At 39.6% G+C, this 21,308-nt stretch overlaps 1 protein-coding gene across 1 annotated transcript in view; it reads left to right on the forward strand.

The window, feature by feature from the left end:
* dnajc7 (DnaJ (Hsp40) homolog, subfamily C, member 7) overlaps positions 1-21,308 on the forward strand; it is a 53,874-nt gene that overhangs the window by 7,343 nt on the left and 25,223 nt on the right. Inside the window, exons 3-4 of the mRNA XM_076266585.1 lie at positions 11,534-11,658; positions 13,512-13,625. Coding sequence (XP_076122700.1) covers positions 11,534-11,658; positions 13,512-13,625 — 239 coding nt within the window. The remainder of the gene's footprint in view (positions 1-11,533; positions 11,659-13,511; positions 13,626-21,308) is intronic.

Genomic DNA, 21,308 nt, shown 5'->3' on the forward strand with positions numbered 1-21,308 from the left:
ACATTCTGAATGTCAACATATTTTACCAAACCGATGCTGTCATGCAGCCCTAGAAGCCCGTCCCCTACCAGTTTAGGTGTGTGGTGTTTTAGGTGTTGAGGCAGGAGCTAAGTCGTGATGGCTGAAGATAGTGAGTCAAGCGAGGTAGGCTACAGGTGAAGAGGAATTGGTGACTAAAGGAAAAGCACGTCTGTTATATGGAAATATTTTGGTTTTATAAAGGACGACGTATTAGAAACACAGCGCCAAATGCGTCCTTCTCCACCGTGTTAAAATAAACAATTTCTTTCGTTGTTGTTATAGGATCAGAAGATAGCCTATCTATTTTTCACTGTAAGGCTTGTATTTCATGATTTGCATTTAGCAAAAGCCCCAGACAGCAGCAGAGAGGTAATCAGGATTCGTTATTTGTAAAAGTTGTTTAGCCTACTTCTTAGCCTGGACTGTGCGATCGCAGCCACTTACTTTCACTTTCCGCTGCCCTCGTAGTCGGCATGCCGGTAGCCTAATAACGTGGGATGCGCAGCGTATGAGGTTACAGACTGGGCTACTTAACATTTTAGATGAGTGACCGCCGCGATATAGCTTAAGTAGGCCTAGCTTTTTTTGCTAGGCCCAGCGAAGGCTGGCAATGTGGAATATTCCGCTGGTTGGTGCACAAGTATTCAGATTGGCTGTCTATCCGTCTTTTACGAGGATTTTCTTGGAGCACTCTTCCACACAACTTCGATAGCCTAGTCCAGTGGTTCCCAAACTTTTAACAGGCATGTACCCCCTGAGACATTATGATCTTCCGGAGTACCCCCAACACCACCAATTGTTAACAAGTTTTTTTTTTATTGTTTTATTAATATTTATTTTTATCAATTTTGTCGAGAATAGTGAATAGGATCATAAACATATGATACAAATCTCATCAATAGTCAACATATGATAGGCCTACAAATGTGCTGAATATAATGATTTTAAATAGATCTGCACCTAATCTCACACACAATCGTCTTGTTGAATGCAGTGATCTTATCTGGTGCTTGTCTTTGCCTTGTAACTGGAGATTTAACTCATTGAGCTTTCCAAAAATATAGCTAAGATAGGCCAGCTTCGTCAAGAAATGTTCATTAGTGAACGTGCTTGCAGATTCAAACATGCGCTCTTCCTCCAAGAAGAGGCGACTCGGAGCTCAAACACGCGACAGCACTTTAGCTCGGGAAAGCCACCTTGCCTCGCTGTGAAACAGTACAGCCTTTTGGTCAGCTCCCATCTCCTCTCAAAGTGCGGAGAATAGACACGCTTTTAAGGGCCGGGTCTTGATGAAATTCACCATTCTCACAACCTCGTTCAAAATCTCATTCAGGTCGGGACTAACTAAGCTGCCTTGACACGAGCGCTTCCCTATGAATAACACAGTGCGTCCATTGCGCATCGGGTGCAACCTGGGCCTAGGCTACAGATGAAAAAAATAAATAAATAAAACTCCTGTTTTTCACGTCAGTTCGCGCCCCACCTGGCATGTCTCCGCGACCCAGTAGTGGGTTGCGACCCACAGTTTGAGAAACCCTGCTTTACCCTCTCTGTCTCCACTCTCGAATATTTTGTTAATGCGTAGAAAATACGTTTTTAATGTGCAGTGCAAATGCGGAAGTTAAGTTACCAACGTGGGATAGAGAAAATGTTTGAAAAGGCATAGGCCAGCGGTTCCCAAACTTTTCCCCCCGCGTACCACCGGCTACATTCCGACTCGGCTCGCGTACCCCCACCATCCGACACATAAACACATAAAAACGTAACGCATTCTATAACCCCCTCCCTTGACGATATTTGATCCGTTTCCCGGGTTTAGGTGCGTGCATTTGGTCAGTTAAAAAGTTATGATTATGAAAAGTAGCCTGCATAGTAGCCTAAATACATCCACATACAATATAGGCCTACAACAACGCCTGACAAGGATGTATTCGTTTGGACAACATTAGGCTATACAGCCTAGAAAGGCTAAACTTAGGCTACCTTTAGTTTGTTAAATGTAAAGCCTAGCTAATGTTACCTTTCTTGCCCATCTGAAATAACTCTTAGCTTTGCTCCTTCCCTCCTTTCTGTTTTTGTTGTTTTCAAAAACCTGTTATATCCGCAAAACTTTCCCACCACGGACCATCCAACGCATTCAAAAGTAACGCATTCTATTAGCTATTCCAGGCGTCTTTTTTTTATGAACACATACATAGTTTATAAATGATATCCTTTAATTTCATGTTTCCATATCATTATGACCTGATTCGAAATTATGTATTTATTCATGAATTAATTACAAAAGATTAAAAATTTTCATTTTACACCTGTCCGCCATAGCCCTTTTCATCTCGCGTACCCCCTCGAAGCAGCTCGCGTACCACCGGGGGTACGCGTACCACAGTTTGGGAATCCCTGGCATAGGCTATGACCAGTGTTGGGAGGGTTACTTTCAAAATGTATTCCGTTACAGAATACAGAATACATGCCCAAAAATGTAATTTGTAACGTATTCCGTTACGTTACTCAATCTGAGTAACGTATTCTGAATACTTATATTACTTCTGCATTGAATTGCATTTTATAAGTGTAGGAATGCAGCCATCAAATCCTGCTTAGGCCTACTAAACAGTAGCCTGACGAGCCAGACCCACATTAAAATGTAGGGTCTGGGCACTCACCGTTGGCAGTGCTCAGTCCGAGGGGCGGGATAATCGGTTGTCTTTCAAATTCCCTCTGCACGCAAAAGGACAGTGCTATCCCATACATTTTCCCACTAGCTGAGCTAGTTGGCTCAAACTTTTGCCAACTTAAAAAAAGCTTAACTCGTCAGGCTGTTCGCCAACAGCAACATCCATTTTCTTTGTTTTCAAGTAGCAGGGAATTCAAGCCAAACCGTTGCAACTCTGCCATCAATCATTATGTTAAGCCCGCCTAACATCTCTATACACGATTTGATTGGCCTGATAGAAGTTTAATTTTTCCAGCTCACAAGCCAACGGAGAGTTGCTAGAGGGTGCGTCTAGATTTAGGCTAACTAAACAGGCCTATTCTGGTGTGTTCCTCTGTTCCAAATGGCTGAAGTGTTAGGCCCACATAGGAGAATGTAAAGTCAACTAAGCTACCTGATACAACTTTAAAATAGCAAGGTGACCACTAAAACTACAGCAGGCGACTAGGCTAATTAAAACAAACAAAATAAATAGGCTACTTTAAGGGCGTAGCCAGAAATTATAATTAAGGTGTGCCTGTGAGATTTTTCGGTGGCATCAACCCAGTACAAGTGAGGGGCGCATATGACAGGTGGAACGCAAATGACCTGTAAATGTAATTCTTCAGAGACTGCACCATATAATTCATTTAAAAACGTAAATGTAGATCAAATTAGAAAAAATAATAATCCATAAAGCTATTTTAAGTTAGAATAAAAAACTTAGAATGCAGTGACTATTTTAGAGATTGGTTTTATTGTAGGTCTAAATCAACACGTGAACTAGGCTTTGTTTATTGCTTAGCAAACTGTGTAACCGATTGGCCGAAGTAGCCTGAGCCAATAATACTTGGGAAAATATCCTTTGAACAGACATCAGGAACCACGATCAGTGAGGAACAGGAGTTACCTCCACTTACTTTACTCCTAATTTGCTGTGCAAACAGTAATTTCAGGGTCTCCGATGACGCGTCCATAATGCGCGCTGGCTGCGTTTTGAGGCTAGTGCAAGACGGCGGGGCTTGGATTTAAACATGCAAACAATTTCATCATAGATTGCTTTCAGGAGCTTCTGGGAAATGGAGTTGCCTTAATTTATTTAGAGAGTGAATAAACTTATGAAACAGAGAAGTATCGTCATGTAATCCATTGATTTCAACAATGTAACTGTATTCTAAATACCAACTATTTAACTTGTAACTGTATCGGAATACAGTTACTCATAATTTGTATTCTGAATACGTAACGCCGGTACATGTATTCCGTTACTCCCCAACACTGGCTATGACTTAGATCTTTTTTCGCGTACCCCCTGAAATCAGTCCACGTACCCCTGGGGGTACGCGTACCCCAGTTTGACAACCGCTGGCCTAGTCAGTAAGTATCTTAGCTGTCCACTTTAATCAGGCCATATAAAGCCTAGGCTACATAATATACTGCTCAAAAAAATTAAAGGAACACTTACAGTTTTTCACAATTGTTAAAACCCATTTTTTGAAACCTTCCACCCTTCTCTCCATTCTCAAACTACATTCACAGAATGTCTGACAGTTCTTGCAAAATAAAACACTCGCCTTAAAAAGTTTTTACTTATGCTCAGAACCAAACAGTCAGAGCACCAATCCAGTGTATGATTGAAGTGTCCCCTTAATTTTTTTGAGCAGTATATTTATATTGTTTATGTAGAAAATTATACATTTATTTCTGTAATTATACATTTACCCCCCCCCCCAACCCTACAGTCTATGTTAGCAGCAAGAACAATGGAGAAAAACATTAAATATTTAAATATCGCAAGTTATATCGTTATCGCAGTACTCAATAATGTTATCGCATATCGCATGTTTTCCTAATATCGTGCAGCCCTATCTTAAGGTTAAGATCATAAAGTAACTTTTTTTGCTTTCATTTGATTCCCAATCAAGATGGTAAAAATGGCTTTACATTGTTAATATGGACTTCTGGAATGTTTAGTTAATGTAAAATAATATAATTTTCATTATGTGATAAAATATGCGATTAATCACGATTGACTATAGACATTTTGTGATTAATCACGATTAAAAAATAATCGTTTGACAGTCCTAATTTTTTTATCGGCTGATATTCTTTATAATTTGTATGACACATCTCGTTAGTGTCAAGAACACTCATCGACAGGGTTTGAGGTAGCCTAGCTCAATTAGTCATACAGTCAACGATTGTGACGCTTTTTTTCTCGCCCCGTAGCATAACTCTACGGGTAGCCCAGTTCGACACAACACCGGCCGTTATGAACTTGCAGAGCCATAGACACGGCTCTGTGAACTTGTTACTCGGTGCCATCTGCTGGATTGACTTTAATTATAGTATGATCGCAGATAAAGAAGGCCTTTTTGTCCTTTTCCTTCAAATTGCGAAGACATTGCACATTGTAATCACAGGTACCTCTGGCTGACATGTTCAAAACTGCACAAAAAAGTGTAGGATCATTATCACACCCTCATGCCAAGTTTAGTGGAGTCCGTTCATGGGGGGCCATATCAGCCACTAGTGCTGGGCGGTATACCGGTTCACACGGTAAACCGGTGTATATTTTCGTTATGATATGAATTTTTAATATACCGCCATACCGGTGTATTTGATTACACAACGTTTCGAACGTGGCGCCTCGCGACAGTGTTTCAGACGGGACTTTTTTCACACGCACGCATGGTGCCACTGCGAGGCAGGCATAGTGAGGGTAAACACAAAACACCTTAAGTTTTTCCCCTGAAGTATGACCCTTAAGGCTTAATTTATCCTTAGGTAAGGGGTTTATTTAAGGGTGTTGCACAGAATACCTTAAATTGTTTCTTTAGTTAAGGAAAAAACTTTAAATGATACTGCATTGAAAGGGATTTACCGTCACGAAAATTCTATTGAGATTGTTCAATAGCTGTAACTAGCTGGCTAGTAGGTGATGTCGTTAGTTAGCAACCCACCGAACACAGTGAAGTTTAATGATCTTATCATTCATCTCACCTTAAGAATATTCACTGAAATTATCCAGGTAGCAAGTAAAGCATGTTATAGACATGAACTGAGCAAATCTAGCTGGCTAGTTAGAAATTATCCTGACTGTCATCAGTGCACCAAAACGAACTTTTTTGTTAATGTTTTGCCTAGCGAACCGAACCGAAGCTCATGGCAGGCTAACAAAACCATCAGAGCCCGTCTATGGAGAGCCTGGCCACTCCGTATTAAGGGCTGTATTTTGGGTCACCAGCGCATGGCGTAATACTCGTTATTCACCCGCGCAAAGTTGAATTCGGTATTTTGCACGTTTATTTTTTAAGCATTGCGCCCAGGGGTGTGGCAATTAACAACCTAGGGAGGGGCCTAGCGCGTTGTCTAAAAATCGATATCATACACCACCTAAACCTGGTCAGAAGTCAATGGCGAGTTGTTCATATGCTATTTTAGGGTAAGTGTTGCTTTTTCCAGCCTATGTTTTTGGGGGTAACCCATTGTCAGTCAATAGTGAAAGTAACTGCATATAACTGTCTTGTCGTTGACTGACTCCTTGGTGAAGTTAGTTTCACTTTGCCAATGAGTTCAAATAGACGAGTGCAAATGCGTGAAGGCTATGCTAGGTTTTAGTAAAGCATGGTTTAAGAATGACTATTCTATACGGTCTCGCAAGCAGCCTCCTTCAAATGCGCCTTTGAATGCCAAAATACCGATGCATTTCTTTGACATATCGCGCGTTGCGCCGTTAAAGGGAATGACTGATGTCATTCTCATTGGTTTAAAATGATGTTACGCCCCAAACACACCCATATGACTGATTAAAAGACCTAGGAACACCTTGTTACGCCATGCGCTCCACTTTTGATAGCGAAACCCCTCCCAATGTGAACTGGACATCCTGCTAAATTTGAATAGACTTTTGACAAGTGACGATGCACTTTAGAATGTCATGATAGGGCCCTAAGTCCCATTGTACCGAATTTTGGTTGCAGTTCCACCAGAGTTCCACTGGGGGCGATCGCCATGAGTGCAGAATGAATGGGAGTCAATGGAGCTAGACGGCTAAATTTGTCTCTTTCACCTGATTGTCGTTGACAAATCTCAGATTTGATTGTAGTATGTATAACTTCAACATGGGTTATAGGTCAAAAGTTAAATGAACGAGTACTTATGTCCTTTTGATTTCTTAAAGGTTGGGTCGTTGTTGCCCATAACACGCTAGCATTGTGCTAATGAATGACGTCATTGACACGTTTGAAAGGCTTTTTAGAACAATTAAGTGACTTTAATATTTAATACTATAATACTATACCAATACTATAATACTATACCAATACTATAATACTATACTTGGTTGAGACTATAATACTCGACCAAGTGTATTTTCTTTGCCTCCCCTTTCAAATACAATATTCAAATTACTTGAAAAAATATATATAACCCGAGAAAAGTGGATTTTGAGGAGTACAGGGCCCACTTCCCCGAAAGCATCTTAAGCCTAAGAGCGTCGTAAAGTCCCTCTTACGAACGTCTTAAGATTTGCCGACTGTTTCCCGAAACCATCGTAGCTTAAGAGCGTCGTGAAAACACTCGTAGATCTACGAGTGCTCCAGAGTACTCGTTACCGGCTAAGAGCGTCTTAACAGTACTTCTCACTGAGGTCACCAACAGGACATACAGAGGAATTACAACTTAGAACACATAATCCAACTTACGTTCCCATTCTTTATTGTGTTTACCTGTGATGAATCAGATTTTAGCGTGCAAAATAGCCTACATTTAATGGTCATAATAATGTGATGAAAAGCGGACAAAAATGCAATCAAGTTATGAAACGAGACGTTGCCAGAATAGTTTGACCTTATCTTTGCTAAGTGAATATTTTATTAGGCCTATGAGGTAAAAAGCAGAGAAAGCAACATGTGGTTTAGTCTGTAGCCTACTGCGTTCACGCTACGAGCATGTTCGGGAAACAGTCGGAAAAATCAAACGAACGATCGTAAGATGAATCGTAGAAAACCCTCTTAAGAGCGTGTCTCCGTCGTTATCGGGGAAGTGGGCCCAGGTCCATAGACCTCCATACATTCTGCACTCGTGGACGAGCGCCCTCATGTGGAACCAGTTCAGAAACCGGAAGTTTTCAGAGAGTGGCAGTTCTCCCCTTATTAGACATTCTCTGAAGACATCTACATCTACATGAAGTTAACGTTAGCCTACCACTAACGTCATGCAAACCACACAATAACAATAAGGCATGTTTCTGATAGGCCTATTTGACAGAGTAAGCATATTAGCAGAGAGGTTTTATTTTAAATTGTATACTTTTCAAAAAAGTATAATTATTGCAAGTTGCACTACTTTTTGTATTGGTTTTATACGTTTTATTGGTTATATAAGATGTTTGTGAAATTTGCACAGTAAAAGTTCTGTATTTTGACTGCAATTGTCTTTGCATTCTGATTAGATTCTTCATTAGAATCATGAGTGGCTCTTTGTAAACAGCATCATTTTCTGGGGCCATGCAAAACTGCATTACCACTAGTGTGGAGTTATTGTACATCATGACCGTAAAATACTGCAGCAATTCCTCTCTCAACCTGTAGAAAATGCTGTGAACATCTGATTATGCATGGAAAAAAAATACCGTCATATACCGTGAAACCGTAAGAATTTTGAAAAATACTGTGATATACATTTTTGGTTTAACCGCCCAGCACTATCAGCTACGCACACATGCACACACACACACATGCACACACAAACACAAATGCATGTACACACACACACACACACACGCATAAACACACACGCACATATAAAGACACAGGAACACACACAGCAGACATGCACAGGCACAGACACGCACACAGGGGTGCCATCACTTGTGTGAAAGTAGTATTACCAAATTTCTTGCCAAGCCCAAAGTGTTGTATTTATTATATTTATTTATATTATATAAAATTCATCCGGAAGGGGTCATGCTTATTTTGTTTATTGTATAGTAGTATTGCCAAATTTCTTGCCAAGCCCAAAGTGTTGTATTTATTATATTTATTTAAAATAAAATATAATAAATACAAATACAAATACAAATTCCGAAAATTCATTCGGAAGGGGTCATTACCTATTTTCTTTGTGATTGCCTTTATGTAACACTACTCTGTAATATAGCCTACCATATAGTAACACATAGGCCTACTCATTATGTAAACTAAATCAAGCAATCCACATCCCAATCACACAGACCATTAAGTCACATTATGCTGTTACAGACTGCTGACAATTGCCGGGGGCTTCTCCCCCAGGAAATTGTACAAAAATTCTGCCTACACAATTTTAGCGCAGTTTGGGAGGGAAAGAAATACCTAACAGAGTACTTGGTTGCTTCTTTCTGACTCCGATGACGTGAACATTGGCTACCTGCATAGTGTTATCACTTCACTGCTTGACACTATAGAGACATTTTATGTCAACAATGGAGATGTTTCAGTTAACGGAGATCATCTGATAGTCTTCCTAATTAATTTCTAAACCATCTAGGAGGCTCAAATTTTGCATGCTGGTACATAAACAGGAATAGCACGTAGCAAAATCGTCACATTTGGTCTGGATGATCCTGCATGGTCATAGCTGTCCCTCAAAGTTGATAATACATTTTACGATGTTGCTACATACTATTCCTATTTATGTACCAGCATGCAACATTTGAGCCTCCTACATGGTTTAGTTCTTGCGCTATGGGCTTGTGAACTTTGACAAAAAAAGGCAGAACACCCCCCTCCCCCTGTAAAACTGACTGTATCTTGGAAAGTATTGATCTTACATAAAATTCATTTTACAGTGTGTATCCTAGATAACATAGGTACTCCTGGTATTTTTTTCAGATTTCTTTGAGACCAAGTGCGTTGGCCCTGGTTGAATTGACGTGTAATGACCCTATTGATATTCTCCTTAATGTAGTCTTACCATATTATTGTTTTTATATTATTGATTGAATGGACATTATTGTTTATTTTGCTTTTTTCCCTCATTTCCATTGTTTATTTTATTAGGCTATTGATTGAATTGACATTTGTTTATTGTTGCTCTTCTCCTTATTATAGTCTGACCAACATTTCAATTTGTTCCCTGTTAAATTGAAGTATTATATTGTTTTGTATTTGTATGTCGCTTTGGACAAAAGTATATCCATAACCATAACCATATTAATAACATCTAGTTACTGATTATGTGAATTTTTGCAGTGGCGATCATATTTTAACAGCCACGGTCTGAGACACTTTTGACCACATATATTTTGTAGTGTAAACGCTAATGCGTTCTGATACGTCTTGGACAATGTATGGGAATTGTAATGATTGTGATATTAGCAATAGTGAAATCTAAACACAAGTGGCTAGCAATGTCTCTTGCTGTACATTTTGAATACATGTACACCAGTGATTGGATCACCCAAGATGCATTCTAAAAATAAATGTACTTTTACAGACCCTCTATGTCTCTCTCCATTGAAATAGATATTCATACTTGGCCCCTTCCATATAGATAGATAGATAGATAGATAGATAGATAGATAGATACTTTATTGATCCCCAAGGGGAAATTCAAGATGCGTCATATGCATCCATCAGGGCTCCAGACTAACTTTTTGCATTGGTTGCACTGGTGCGCCTAACTTTTTTATTTAGGTGCACCCAAATGTTTCATCGCGGCACCTTTAACGTCACAATTTCAAGGTCCCCTTTTTATTGCTCTCCATATACATTCCGTGTCTGAGCTGTTGTCAGAGCATGGACCAGGAATGACAGTATTGATTTGATTTGGGGCCTCCACCACCTTGACGACATCAGTAATATTAAATACTGTGATCATTCACATCAGTGTCAATGTTATTACAGTGGTGGTGTGTAGGTCTAATTGAGTGCCTGTCACTTTAAGAGGAACGTCAAAGTAGTCATTCTTATGGTCTTAGGCTAGAGGAAAATAGCCGCGCATCATCTAAGGATATATGGATGCAATTCATTATGTTTTCTATGTTCTTTGATAAAATAAATGTTCAAAAATCTAACAAGTCAAAGACTGTGTAGCAACACAAACTTGAGAGGTGCAGGTCAAAATCAACATCGCTGCTCGCTCGGATCACGACAGCTGTGTGTGTGTGTGAGGAGAAAAGACACATAGGCTACGGGAAGCGCACGACTGTCATTCTTAAATGTAGGCTATATCGATACTAATACAATTAGGTATTGTGAGGTTTCTAATTTCAGGGTATTGCGATACTTTTGCAGTATTGGTGCACCATGCATCACTATTCAAAGTAGAACAACCGCTTAGTTCGTGGAGAGACAGCAGATGTGAGTAAAGTCTAGGCGCTCAACCTTATGACATTAGGTGCACCAGTACGACCCAGGGAAAATTGGTCGCACTCTGGAGCCCTGTCCATTCATTTCACTATCTGTCTACATCCACCCACTCATCCATCTATCCATCTATTGACGTTCATCTAGCCATCCATCGTTCTGGGTGTTTTTAATATGATTTGAGTGGGGGATGTTTACATTTATGGGGAAAAGTCGATATCTTATCTTTTCTTCTTCCAATGTTAAGGATCTTTATCTGACTCGCTATGACATCGCTATGAAATATGTCAAACTGACCAGAACCTTGTAGACCATAATGTCCCCATAAGCAGTAGAATCTAAGTGAGTTCATGAAGCGTCTAAACTGGCATTGTATAACAAGAAGAAACCCTTTTGAGTGAATATTTCTGAAGTATTAACTAAGTATAAGCTATTCAATTGTTTATCTCTATTTGCTTGTTTATAACAGACATGTGCCCGAAGAATGCAAGTTATTATGGTAATCGTGCCGCCACTTTGATGATGTTGAGTCGTTATAGAGAGGCACTGGAAGACTCCCAGCAGGCTGTTAGACTTGATGACACATTTGTGAAGGTAAAGTTGTCATTGCAAAGATTTTCTAACATTTTGAGTTGAGTTGAAAATATACCCATCTTGCTACCCCGGCTTCAAACTAACCTAGGTAATATAAGTAATACTGCTAAACTGTTGTTGGGCCGCTGTTGTTGGCTGATGTTAAATAGGTTTCTGTGGTTTGATGGAGAGGATGTTAGCAGGTATGAAAATCATTTAGTTGAAGATAAGCTAAGCTTTATGAGTTCACATTGCACTATGGATGGAACAGTACAATGTGCCCACGGTTCGGTCGACGACATGGTTTTTGTATCAGTGGAGAGAGCTAGATGGAGTGTCTGTCAATTTCTGTGATTTCTGAGTGATGTTTTATAGAATTCACTTAGCTGTTTCAATGTGTGTGAGTGGGGACAATATAGGCCTAACACACATTTATACATTTTTCACCGTATGACTGGTGCTATAATAGTACATCCAGGATATTAGGTTACGTTCATTGTGCAGTTTGTCTGTAAGCAGTACGATGTTGAGGCAGGCTACCAGTTCAATTTCAATGAAACTTGGTGGAAAGTAGAATGGACTAAGTAAGAAGACATTAAAATTAAAAGGAGACCTGCTGTATTTCTTCTTACTTGGCCTTGGTAGCTGTCAACATTGAGCATTGAAAATAAAGGAGATTTCCCGGGTTTCTCACCCAAAATACAGTAGCATTTCAACACTCGTCTTTCTGCTGCTATCCTTCTGCTAACCGCAACAATTCAGACTGCAAAACTGCTGCATTAACTAAATTAAATTTTTTAATTTCAATTTAATTTCACTAATAGAGCGCCAAAACATTACACATGTCTCATGGCGCTTTACAGTGTTGAACAATCAGAGAAGGAGTAACAGGGGCGAGGAAAAACTCCCTAGAATTGAAGATACATATGGGAAGAAACCTCAAGCAGATCCACGACTCAAGGGCCTGGCCCATCTGCCTAGGGTCAGTTACAGAACAGTAAGGTCTGTATATACATGATAAATGAATAAGTTGGTTAGGTGTAGAGAATAAAACATGGTGTTTAAAGCCACCTGAGGTGTATGTATGATAATGCATGAATCCTATTTAGTGTCAAAGTTCAAATAGTCCAAAGGAAATTAATTGTCCAGGGGGATTAGGAGTTGTCATAGGGCAAGTAGTGGGTCGCTAGGCTGCGCAGGCCAGGAATCCGGGCAGGGGGACAGCAATAGGCGATGATAGGGCAGTCGTAGGGATGGGACTTCAGGTGAGATGAGGGCCAAACACAAGGATGGCTGATAACTGGTAATGGTATACCTCACAAGTGAGGTAAAGGGGAAGAAATAGAGATCGTGCTCTTGATAAAAAGTTAAAATATGTGAGAAATCCTAGCCTGGGTGTTCCCATGCTGCCTTGCGCGCGATTTGATTCACGCTGCTAATGCAGCCTGGAGACCATGGAGCAAATTTTCGCCTGAGATAGGGGACCAATCACAGAACAAGGGGGAAAGCAAGACGATGATGAGCTATGCACAGACGCATTTGATAGACATCCGTGGCACCCAATAAATGGATCTGGGCATTTTTTTCAAATAAGAGAAAATGAACGCTTGGTTTCCAGACCACGTCTCATTGAGAAGTGGTGGCGCTAGCCAGGCTAGAGAAATCCAGAAAAAACGGTAGGGTTGACAGGTATGTGTTTACCTTCACCATTGTGGATCTCACAGTGGATAAGAAAAAAGTGGTGGGCCTACCTCTTCAAAATACCGTAGGGCGTGTACTGTTCGGTTCGATAATGTACTGTACTGTGCCATCCTTATATCACAAGTTGGCCTAAGTTCAAACTATGAGCTATCTTGAACATACTTGTCCCACAGGGTCATCTCCGTGAGGGTAAGTGCCACTTGTCACTTGGGAATGCCATGGCAGCCAGTCGTTGTTTCCAGAGGGTTCTTGAACTTGAACCTGACAATGCTCAGGCTCAGCAGGAGGTAAGTCATCAAGAGTAGTTAGACATCCCATGTCAACTCAATTAGTGGTTCTCACATAATACTTTTATCTATGTACAGTATGTTCAAATAAATAGCAGTGTGTTAAAACAAGTGAATAAAGTGCAAAATATTTGTAATATATTTTATGTCAATATTTGGAAACATTCCACATTAATTTCCAAGTCAAATTCTACCAACGCAGATGTGCAGCAGTTAGCAAAAACAATGGTTCTGCAACTAAGCATTATTTCAGTGATGTGAGTAAAGTGAAGTTCAATCTTGAAAAAAATCTTCAGTTCATGTCAACTGTTAGAGATTGAAGCAAAACAAATCACTGATATTTTCTTGAACAGACTAATATTAATTTTCTTTGCTATAAAAAAAAATAACGTGGACTTGACAAATAATTTGGTAATAATTTGATTTGGAATTGAATGTGGAATGGAACTTCGAACTTTTCTTTTTAAAACCACACTGCAATCTATAGGTGTGTGTGTGTGTGTGTGTGTAAAGAAAGCAATTAAACTGACTTCTCATGAGCTGAGAATTGAGACTTAAACATTTCATCATATGCTTAAATGGACAAGCTGTATCTGATACATTATTGTTGTAGCTGCTTTAGGTAAGCATCTTGTAAGTAACATTAACTATAGGCTAAACAATCATGCCCCTGCCTGACATTTTGGGGAACATTGAGCAGAAAAGTAATGATAGCTAGCAACACTAGCCACCACAGATGAAACAAACCATAATGAGAATAAATACATTTTGTTTGGTCTGCCTTGATACCGAAATGCTTCGTCCCAATGTGTGCTTTAATCACTGCAAAAAATAAAGCCTAACCTCAAATCTCAAACTACATTCACAAAACCTCTGACAACTTTTACAAAACTGAACAATCACCTCAAAACAGTTGTACCTGTGCTCATAACCAAACAATGTCTTTAGATCAGGGGTCTCCAACCTTCTTGGGAATGAGGGATACCTGAAGGACCTAAAATCATATGGAGGGCTACTCATTTGAAACAAACAGACCCTCACCTCTTTTTTGCGAGGGTAATTTTCCTAAATAATAGGCCTATGTGATTTTTAACTTTTGTGATTTTTAACTTTTAAATTATCAATATTATGTAGGCTCATAAGTCTTTATATATTAAGGAACTGTATTTTCATCTGATTCTTCAATACTTAAATATCAATATGTTCATTTCACAGTTTGCATGGGTGATCTAATCTCTTTTTTTAAACAACAAAAGCAATCTTTTGGTTACAATTGTTAGCATTACCCACCATTATGAATTCAGGGGTTGTTTAAGTTCTGATTTCAGCGGACAATTCGGTTTTGACATTTCAATAGTAATCTTTCACACCACCCTAACTTATGAAGACGCCTTTTATAATTATTGCACACCTGAAATTTTTCCATGATCTGTCAAAAAAAGGTTTTGTGTTTCACCAGGTAATGCATAATCCTGCAGTCATGCATGCCACAACATTTTCAGCGCTATTGCTACGCCAGTAGCCTACGGAGGAGAAAAGGCCTGTGAGCTAAAGCAATTGTTTTTCAGTCCTTGATCAATCATGCAAGAACCGTATTTGACGAATACGGAATGGCCACAGAACTTTAGCAAAGATATGCTTCCATTGGCTACACCTGACGAGCAAGTTTCCCCCCCCCCCTTTACTGTCTATGTGTGCGAGCAGCATGTATGCGTTCCTCTTCCATTGTTGTTTAAAGATTGCCAGCCAAGATGAAAAGATTGAAGAAATTAGTTCTTCTATCCACCGAATTCATCGGATATAGGAGGAACAGGATGAGATTCTGAGAATGCAGTGAGAGAAGGAAAGGTAACCTAACATGCCTTTTAGCCCAGTTGACGTATTGGCTGCAATATGCAAAATATAGCTGTAGCGAACAGGCACAAAAGTAGCTTCCCGTAATACTCCCATTTTATTCAAAGGTAGAACGCTACTGACCACTCCAGGCATCCACGCACGCATGTTTGTTTACACCGAATACAAGCTTAAGTGCAAAACGAAAGTAGGCCTAACGTTTGGCTACTATATATATATATATATATATCCTTGATTAGACTATGTTGGGTTTTGTGGAAGAGAAAATGGACTGTTTTAGTAGTAGTATTAGGCAGTATGCAGTCAGATAGGTCACCATGGGCATATTTGGATTAGCTACAGGTGGATTCACAAATAAATAAATTAGCCTACATTTGGCAGGATACTTGATATACAGGCTAAATGCAAATATGGCAATGTATTATATTATTTTACATTAACAAAATGTAGGAAAATAGAACAGACTGAAAATAAAGTAGGCACTGATCTTTAAAATTCTGTTTCCTGTAGCCTAAATGTTGTCAGTCATTCTTAATATTCGCAATTGGTGCACTGGCATGTTTAACTGTTAGCTGCAGTGTAATGTTAGATTATGTGTACAGAACTGACTGTGCTCCCAAATTTTTGTCTGTGCTCCTACATTTTTTAACTTGGGCGCACAAGTGCTCCTGGAAAAAAATGTTAGTGTAGAGCCCTGGAATGGGAAACGGATTCTGAGCCAAAGGCCAAAATTTAACGCAGCTACAATTTGTAAGGTATCACCAATATCAATTTTACAGATGTATGGCTACATAAATTCTTAAAATGGTTCTGGTCTAGACTTAAATATCTATTTAAAATTTCACAATGGAGCGTGTTTTTAGAGCGTGATCTGTAGGCAACTTGTTGGCTATTTTTAGAGGGTGCGCTGGGGGCGCCTCATACCCAGCACCGTGTTGGAAGCCACTGCTTTAGATCATTCACAAAACAGTCAAAATGAAAGCACTACTGAGCAGTCATTACACACTAAATCAAAAATGAAAAACACAATGTTCAGGGCAGGGCATATAGCTCCAGTACACACAGCGGGGCCCGTTGGAGCTGCAGCCCCGCTATCTTAATCTTCAAACATGCATGTTGCATCCTATAACTGTCGGGGGCTCCGTGTCAGCAATGCTGCTGGAGACAGGGCTTGACGTATGGTTGTTGATAACCTGCTGCAAAAAATGCGACATTGTATGTCTGCAAGAAATTTTCTTATCCAAGCAGGATCTCAATTTCAATTTAATTTCACTTATAGAGCACCAAAACATTACACATGTCTCATGGCGCTTTACAGAATGTTAATGTTGTTTAAGCCTATGAAGTAGTATGTCAGGTGGGTCTATGGTGTCAGAGGCAGCGCTGAGTTCCAGGAGGACCAGTATTGATACATATCCATTATCAGCAGCAATGAGGAGGTCATTAAAAACTTTAACTAGGCTGATTAAGTACTGTGGTGAGCTCTGAAGCCAGACTGATATAATTCCTGGATTTTGTTTATATGTAAGAAGGCACCAATTTGTTTGGGCACTATTTTTCTGGGGAAATTGAACTCTTATTGACAGTTTCCATGGAGCAGGGGAATCCACAGCGGACCTTACTATGGGAATAGTGAGAGGACGGATATCAGGGGGTGTGGCTATCCTTTGGCACAAGAAGCTGGATAAATGTCATCAGGACTGAAGTTGATGGTGCATTGCTGTACAATTGAAGTTTAAAAATAAAGAGCCTTTTATTCTCAGTGTATATACACCTTATGAGTGTTCACAGAATGAAGATATATATTTAAATAGGCTTGCCTATATAAATTCCTTTATTCATGAGAATCATTTTCATGAGAGTTTGTGTAGTTGGTCATATTACTCAGACCTTGCAGACAGTCAGTCTCTGTTTGCCAGACATATGTTACAGTTTTGTGAGGATGGGACTTCAGGTGAGATGAGGGCCAAACACAAGGATGGCTGATGACTGGTAATGGTATACCTCACAAGTGAGGTAAGGGGTAAGAAGAAAGAGAAATATAGAGTGGGTTAGTAAAACAATGGGTAATATCAATAAGTATATCAATGGTACTATATAGTGTTATACCATAGTGAGAATAGGCAAGAGAAGGAGAGTTGAGAGAGAGAGGGAAGGGGAGAGAGGAGAGAAGGGGGGTTGTACAGCGTGACACATGAAAAGTCCATGACAGCACTATGCTATAGCAGCATAACTAAGGCATGGTGACACCAGTCGACACCAGCGCACACATGACTGGGGTGCCAGTCACACTCAGCAGGGTGGTCCATTCCAAAAAACCCTGAGGTGGTTGAAGTTCCACACTGCACCATACCTAACTATGGGAGGCACTAAAGAGGTATGTTTTAAGTCTAGACTTAAAAATAGGGAGGGTGTCTGCTAATCAAATTGAGGGAGGGAGATTATTCCAGAGGAGGAGTGCGCGGTAGCAGAAAGCTCTGCCTCCTGTAGTTTTTGAGATTCTTAGGGTTACAAGAAGTCCAGTATTCTGTGATCGTAGCGGTCGAGGTGGGTTATATGGGAGAGATCTTTAATATATTCATGTGCCCGGCCATTTATGGCTTTGTATGTGAGAAGTGCGTCAATGCGACTTTTAACAGGTAGCCAGTGTAGAGATGCTAGGATGGGGGAAATATGTTCATATTCTTTAGTAGGGGGGTGTCGTCGTGTTTTTTTTTTCACCACACGTGTTTGCATCCCTGTATCTGATAAGTAAGCAAGTGGGTCAGACCACATCACAGCAGAGAACCTTAAGTTTGCTAGCCCGAAGGTAACCGTACTGCTTGCCATTTGCTTTTCTGGATTCATGACCCATGTCCGTCCTGCTAACTGAATCTATGTTGTCTGTTACTCTTGTGACTGTCATCATGGACAAAGCTGACAAGGTTGGGAGTTTGGATAATTATAGGCCAATAGCTCGATCCAGTGTGATATAAAATACTGGAAGGGATATTGCTTGATTGTCTTTGTCCTTATATTGGTACCACTGGCTGGTACATAAGGCAGAACTTATCTGTCTAATTGGGTTTATTGAGGCCCAAAAGGCAGTCGGACTAGAGTCTGCACTTGCGTGAGACATAAGTCTCCATAATAGCATGCAACGCTAATCTGTATTGTTGCCCAAAAAAGAAAAAACGGAAATGACGAAACATCTCTCTAGGAAACATGGAGCACGCTGTCATCAGTCATTGTTGTCATCAGAGAGTGTTGATAGTAGTCAAGAAGGATTGAAATCCAATACAATAATTCAAACGCTACAATGAGAGTATGGTGCCATCGTCTGCGCCGTCACTGTTTATCTGGTATGCTTGCTATCGTCACTTCCTGTCTTGTGCACTGATTCGCTAGTCAAGGCCTAGCGCTCCACCAATCAGATTGGTCATTAAGTACGACTGCCCACTGGTCGATTTGACAAGTCAAGTCGGTCAAAATAAACGCAGACGGCTCCTTACTACTGACAACGGCATGGAACACACTAAACAGACTTGTCACCGACTTATATATACTTATACTTACTTACTTACTTAAAAAATAAATAAATAAACCAAAAAGATTATCATTGGCATTGCGCATTGGTGACTCCTGGTATTGAACATCTTAAAGGAGAAATCCGGCTGATTTTTACATGAATCCTGATCTCTAGCAGAGTTAGTGAGCGGAGCATGAGCGAACGAGGAGCGGAGCAGACGGACTTTTGTTGGAGTGTGGAGCTCTTTTTAATTTAGAGGCTGGAGCGGCCGCTCTGTTCCGCTCCAATTTCGCTCCTATACCGCTCACACCACGAGTTCATGTCTTCCTAATAAAACCAAATAATTATTTAAAATAAATGTTCTATGAGTGAAATATATTTCCGTTGCTCTTAGTTCTTTGGGATTTAAGTTTTTTGTTTAAGGCGACAATTCGGCTGGTAGATTATTTCTCCCTCTTTTAACCCTTTGCAGACCGCGCCGAACATTCAATTTTTTCATACTCGATGGCCTTATGGCACAAAAAGGCTTATTGTGTGATTATGCTACATGACAGAAATATAATTTACCCACCATTATAATCAGGAGAAATAGCCCTTTCAAATGGTATAAAATATAATTAATAATTTTGAGGAGAACACACATATCTTTTAAAAAATATCTTTAAAATTCAACCCCAAAAAACACAAAACTATCAGTTTGTCAAGATTAATCTCATTTCCCCCCCAATTTCTGTTGTAGATAGAGAAAAACTTAGAGTGTATGGGAGATTCACAATTTTGTCCTCTACTCAGTGATGAAAACAGAATCAATGTATCACCTTTTGTTCAAAAGTTATGATAAATTTATTAGACCTTTGCAGACGGCACGAAACATTCCGATTTTTCATACTTGATGCCCTTGTGAGACAAAAAGGCTTATTGTGTGGCCATGCTACATGGCAGAGATAAGATATACCCACCATTGTAATCAAGAGAACTAGCCCTTTAAAATGGTACATATCATAGTTAATAAGTTTGAGTGTAACACACATTGTTTTTAAACAATACCTTCAAAATTCAACATCAAAAAACACGAAAATATCAATTTGTAAAGATAAATCTTGCTTTTCACCTAATGTCTATTGTAGATATAGTGTGTGAAAGATAGACAGTGTTGTGATCTCCTCAGTGAAAAAAACAGAATCAATTTATCACCTTTGGTTCAGAAGTTATGATTAATTTACTCATAACTGCAAGTCGCAGTAACATGTAGAATTTTTAAAGAGTAGGATGTTTTCCTTTCCTGGTTTGACATCTGACCAGAAATACACAGATATAATGGTCATGTAACAAATATAAGATGTTTTACCATCAAAACAAGATGCATAGCTAAATATAGGATGTCTTACTGTATTCTGAAGAGGCTTAATCAATTGTGGGGAGGAAAGATAAAGGCTGAAATAAAGACTAGGCAGATGGTAACTGCTTCTCCGTGTGCTTCATTCTACTATGAAAACAAGAATAAGAGACACTGGCACATGTGTTAGGTTTACGAAAGAAGAAATAAATCATTTTATTTAGATAAGTCTTTAACAATTTCATTAAATAATCAGGAACAACAACTTCAGGTAAATAACATAAACATATGTTTACAAACAAGCAGTAACTATTAGAACTACAAGAATAACAAGACAACAGTATAACAAAGATCAACAAAATACTTTAACATGATGAACAAAGCATCAATTCATATTAACATTCACACATATAAACAATTAAAACATTAGAAGTAAATTCAATACATTTAACAACCATACAGCATATAATTTGATACAATATATAATTATCGATATCATTTGCCCTACACATAAGGTGATACACTAACGCCGCATTTACACCAGATCCGTGTGTGTGTTGTCACAGCTGTGGCGTGTGTGTGTGTGTGTGTGTGTGTGTGTGTGTGTGTGTGTGTGTGTGTGTGTGTGTGTGTGTGTGTGTGTGTGTGTGTGTGTGTGTGTGTGTGTGTGTGTGTGTGTGTGTGTGTGTGTGTGTGTGTGTGTGTGTGTGTGTGTGTGTGTGTGTGTGTGTGTGTGTGTGTGTGTGTGTGTGTGTGTGTGTGTGTGTGTGTGTGCGTGCGTGTGTGTGTGTGTGTCCATCTAAGCCTAGCAGACGATGAAGTGTAAATGCTACTGGAGTTGGTGTCCCTGTCTGTGTTAGAAGGATAGGCAAAGTGTATGCTTTCTACCTAACATGGGACTTGACCAAGCTCAAAATAAAGAAATTGTCAGATAAGAAAATTACAAATCTAACCAAACTATTATTACTATAATCCCTGTCATTAT

Source organism: Alosa pseudoharengus, unplaced genomic scaffold (assembly GCF_046254945.1).
Source record: "Alosa pseudoharengus isolate Yale_2024_CS ecotype anadromous, Long Island Sound unplaced genomic scaffold, YU_APseudo_1.1 YU_APseudo_1.1_scf_4, whole genome shotgun sequence".
Taxonomy (NCBI): domain Eukaryota; kingdom Metazoa; phylum Chordata; class Actinopteri; order Clupeiformes; family Clupeidae; genus Alosa; species Alosa pseudoharengus.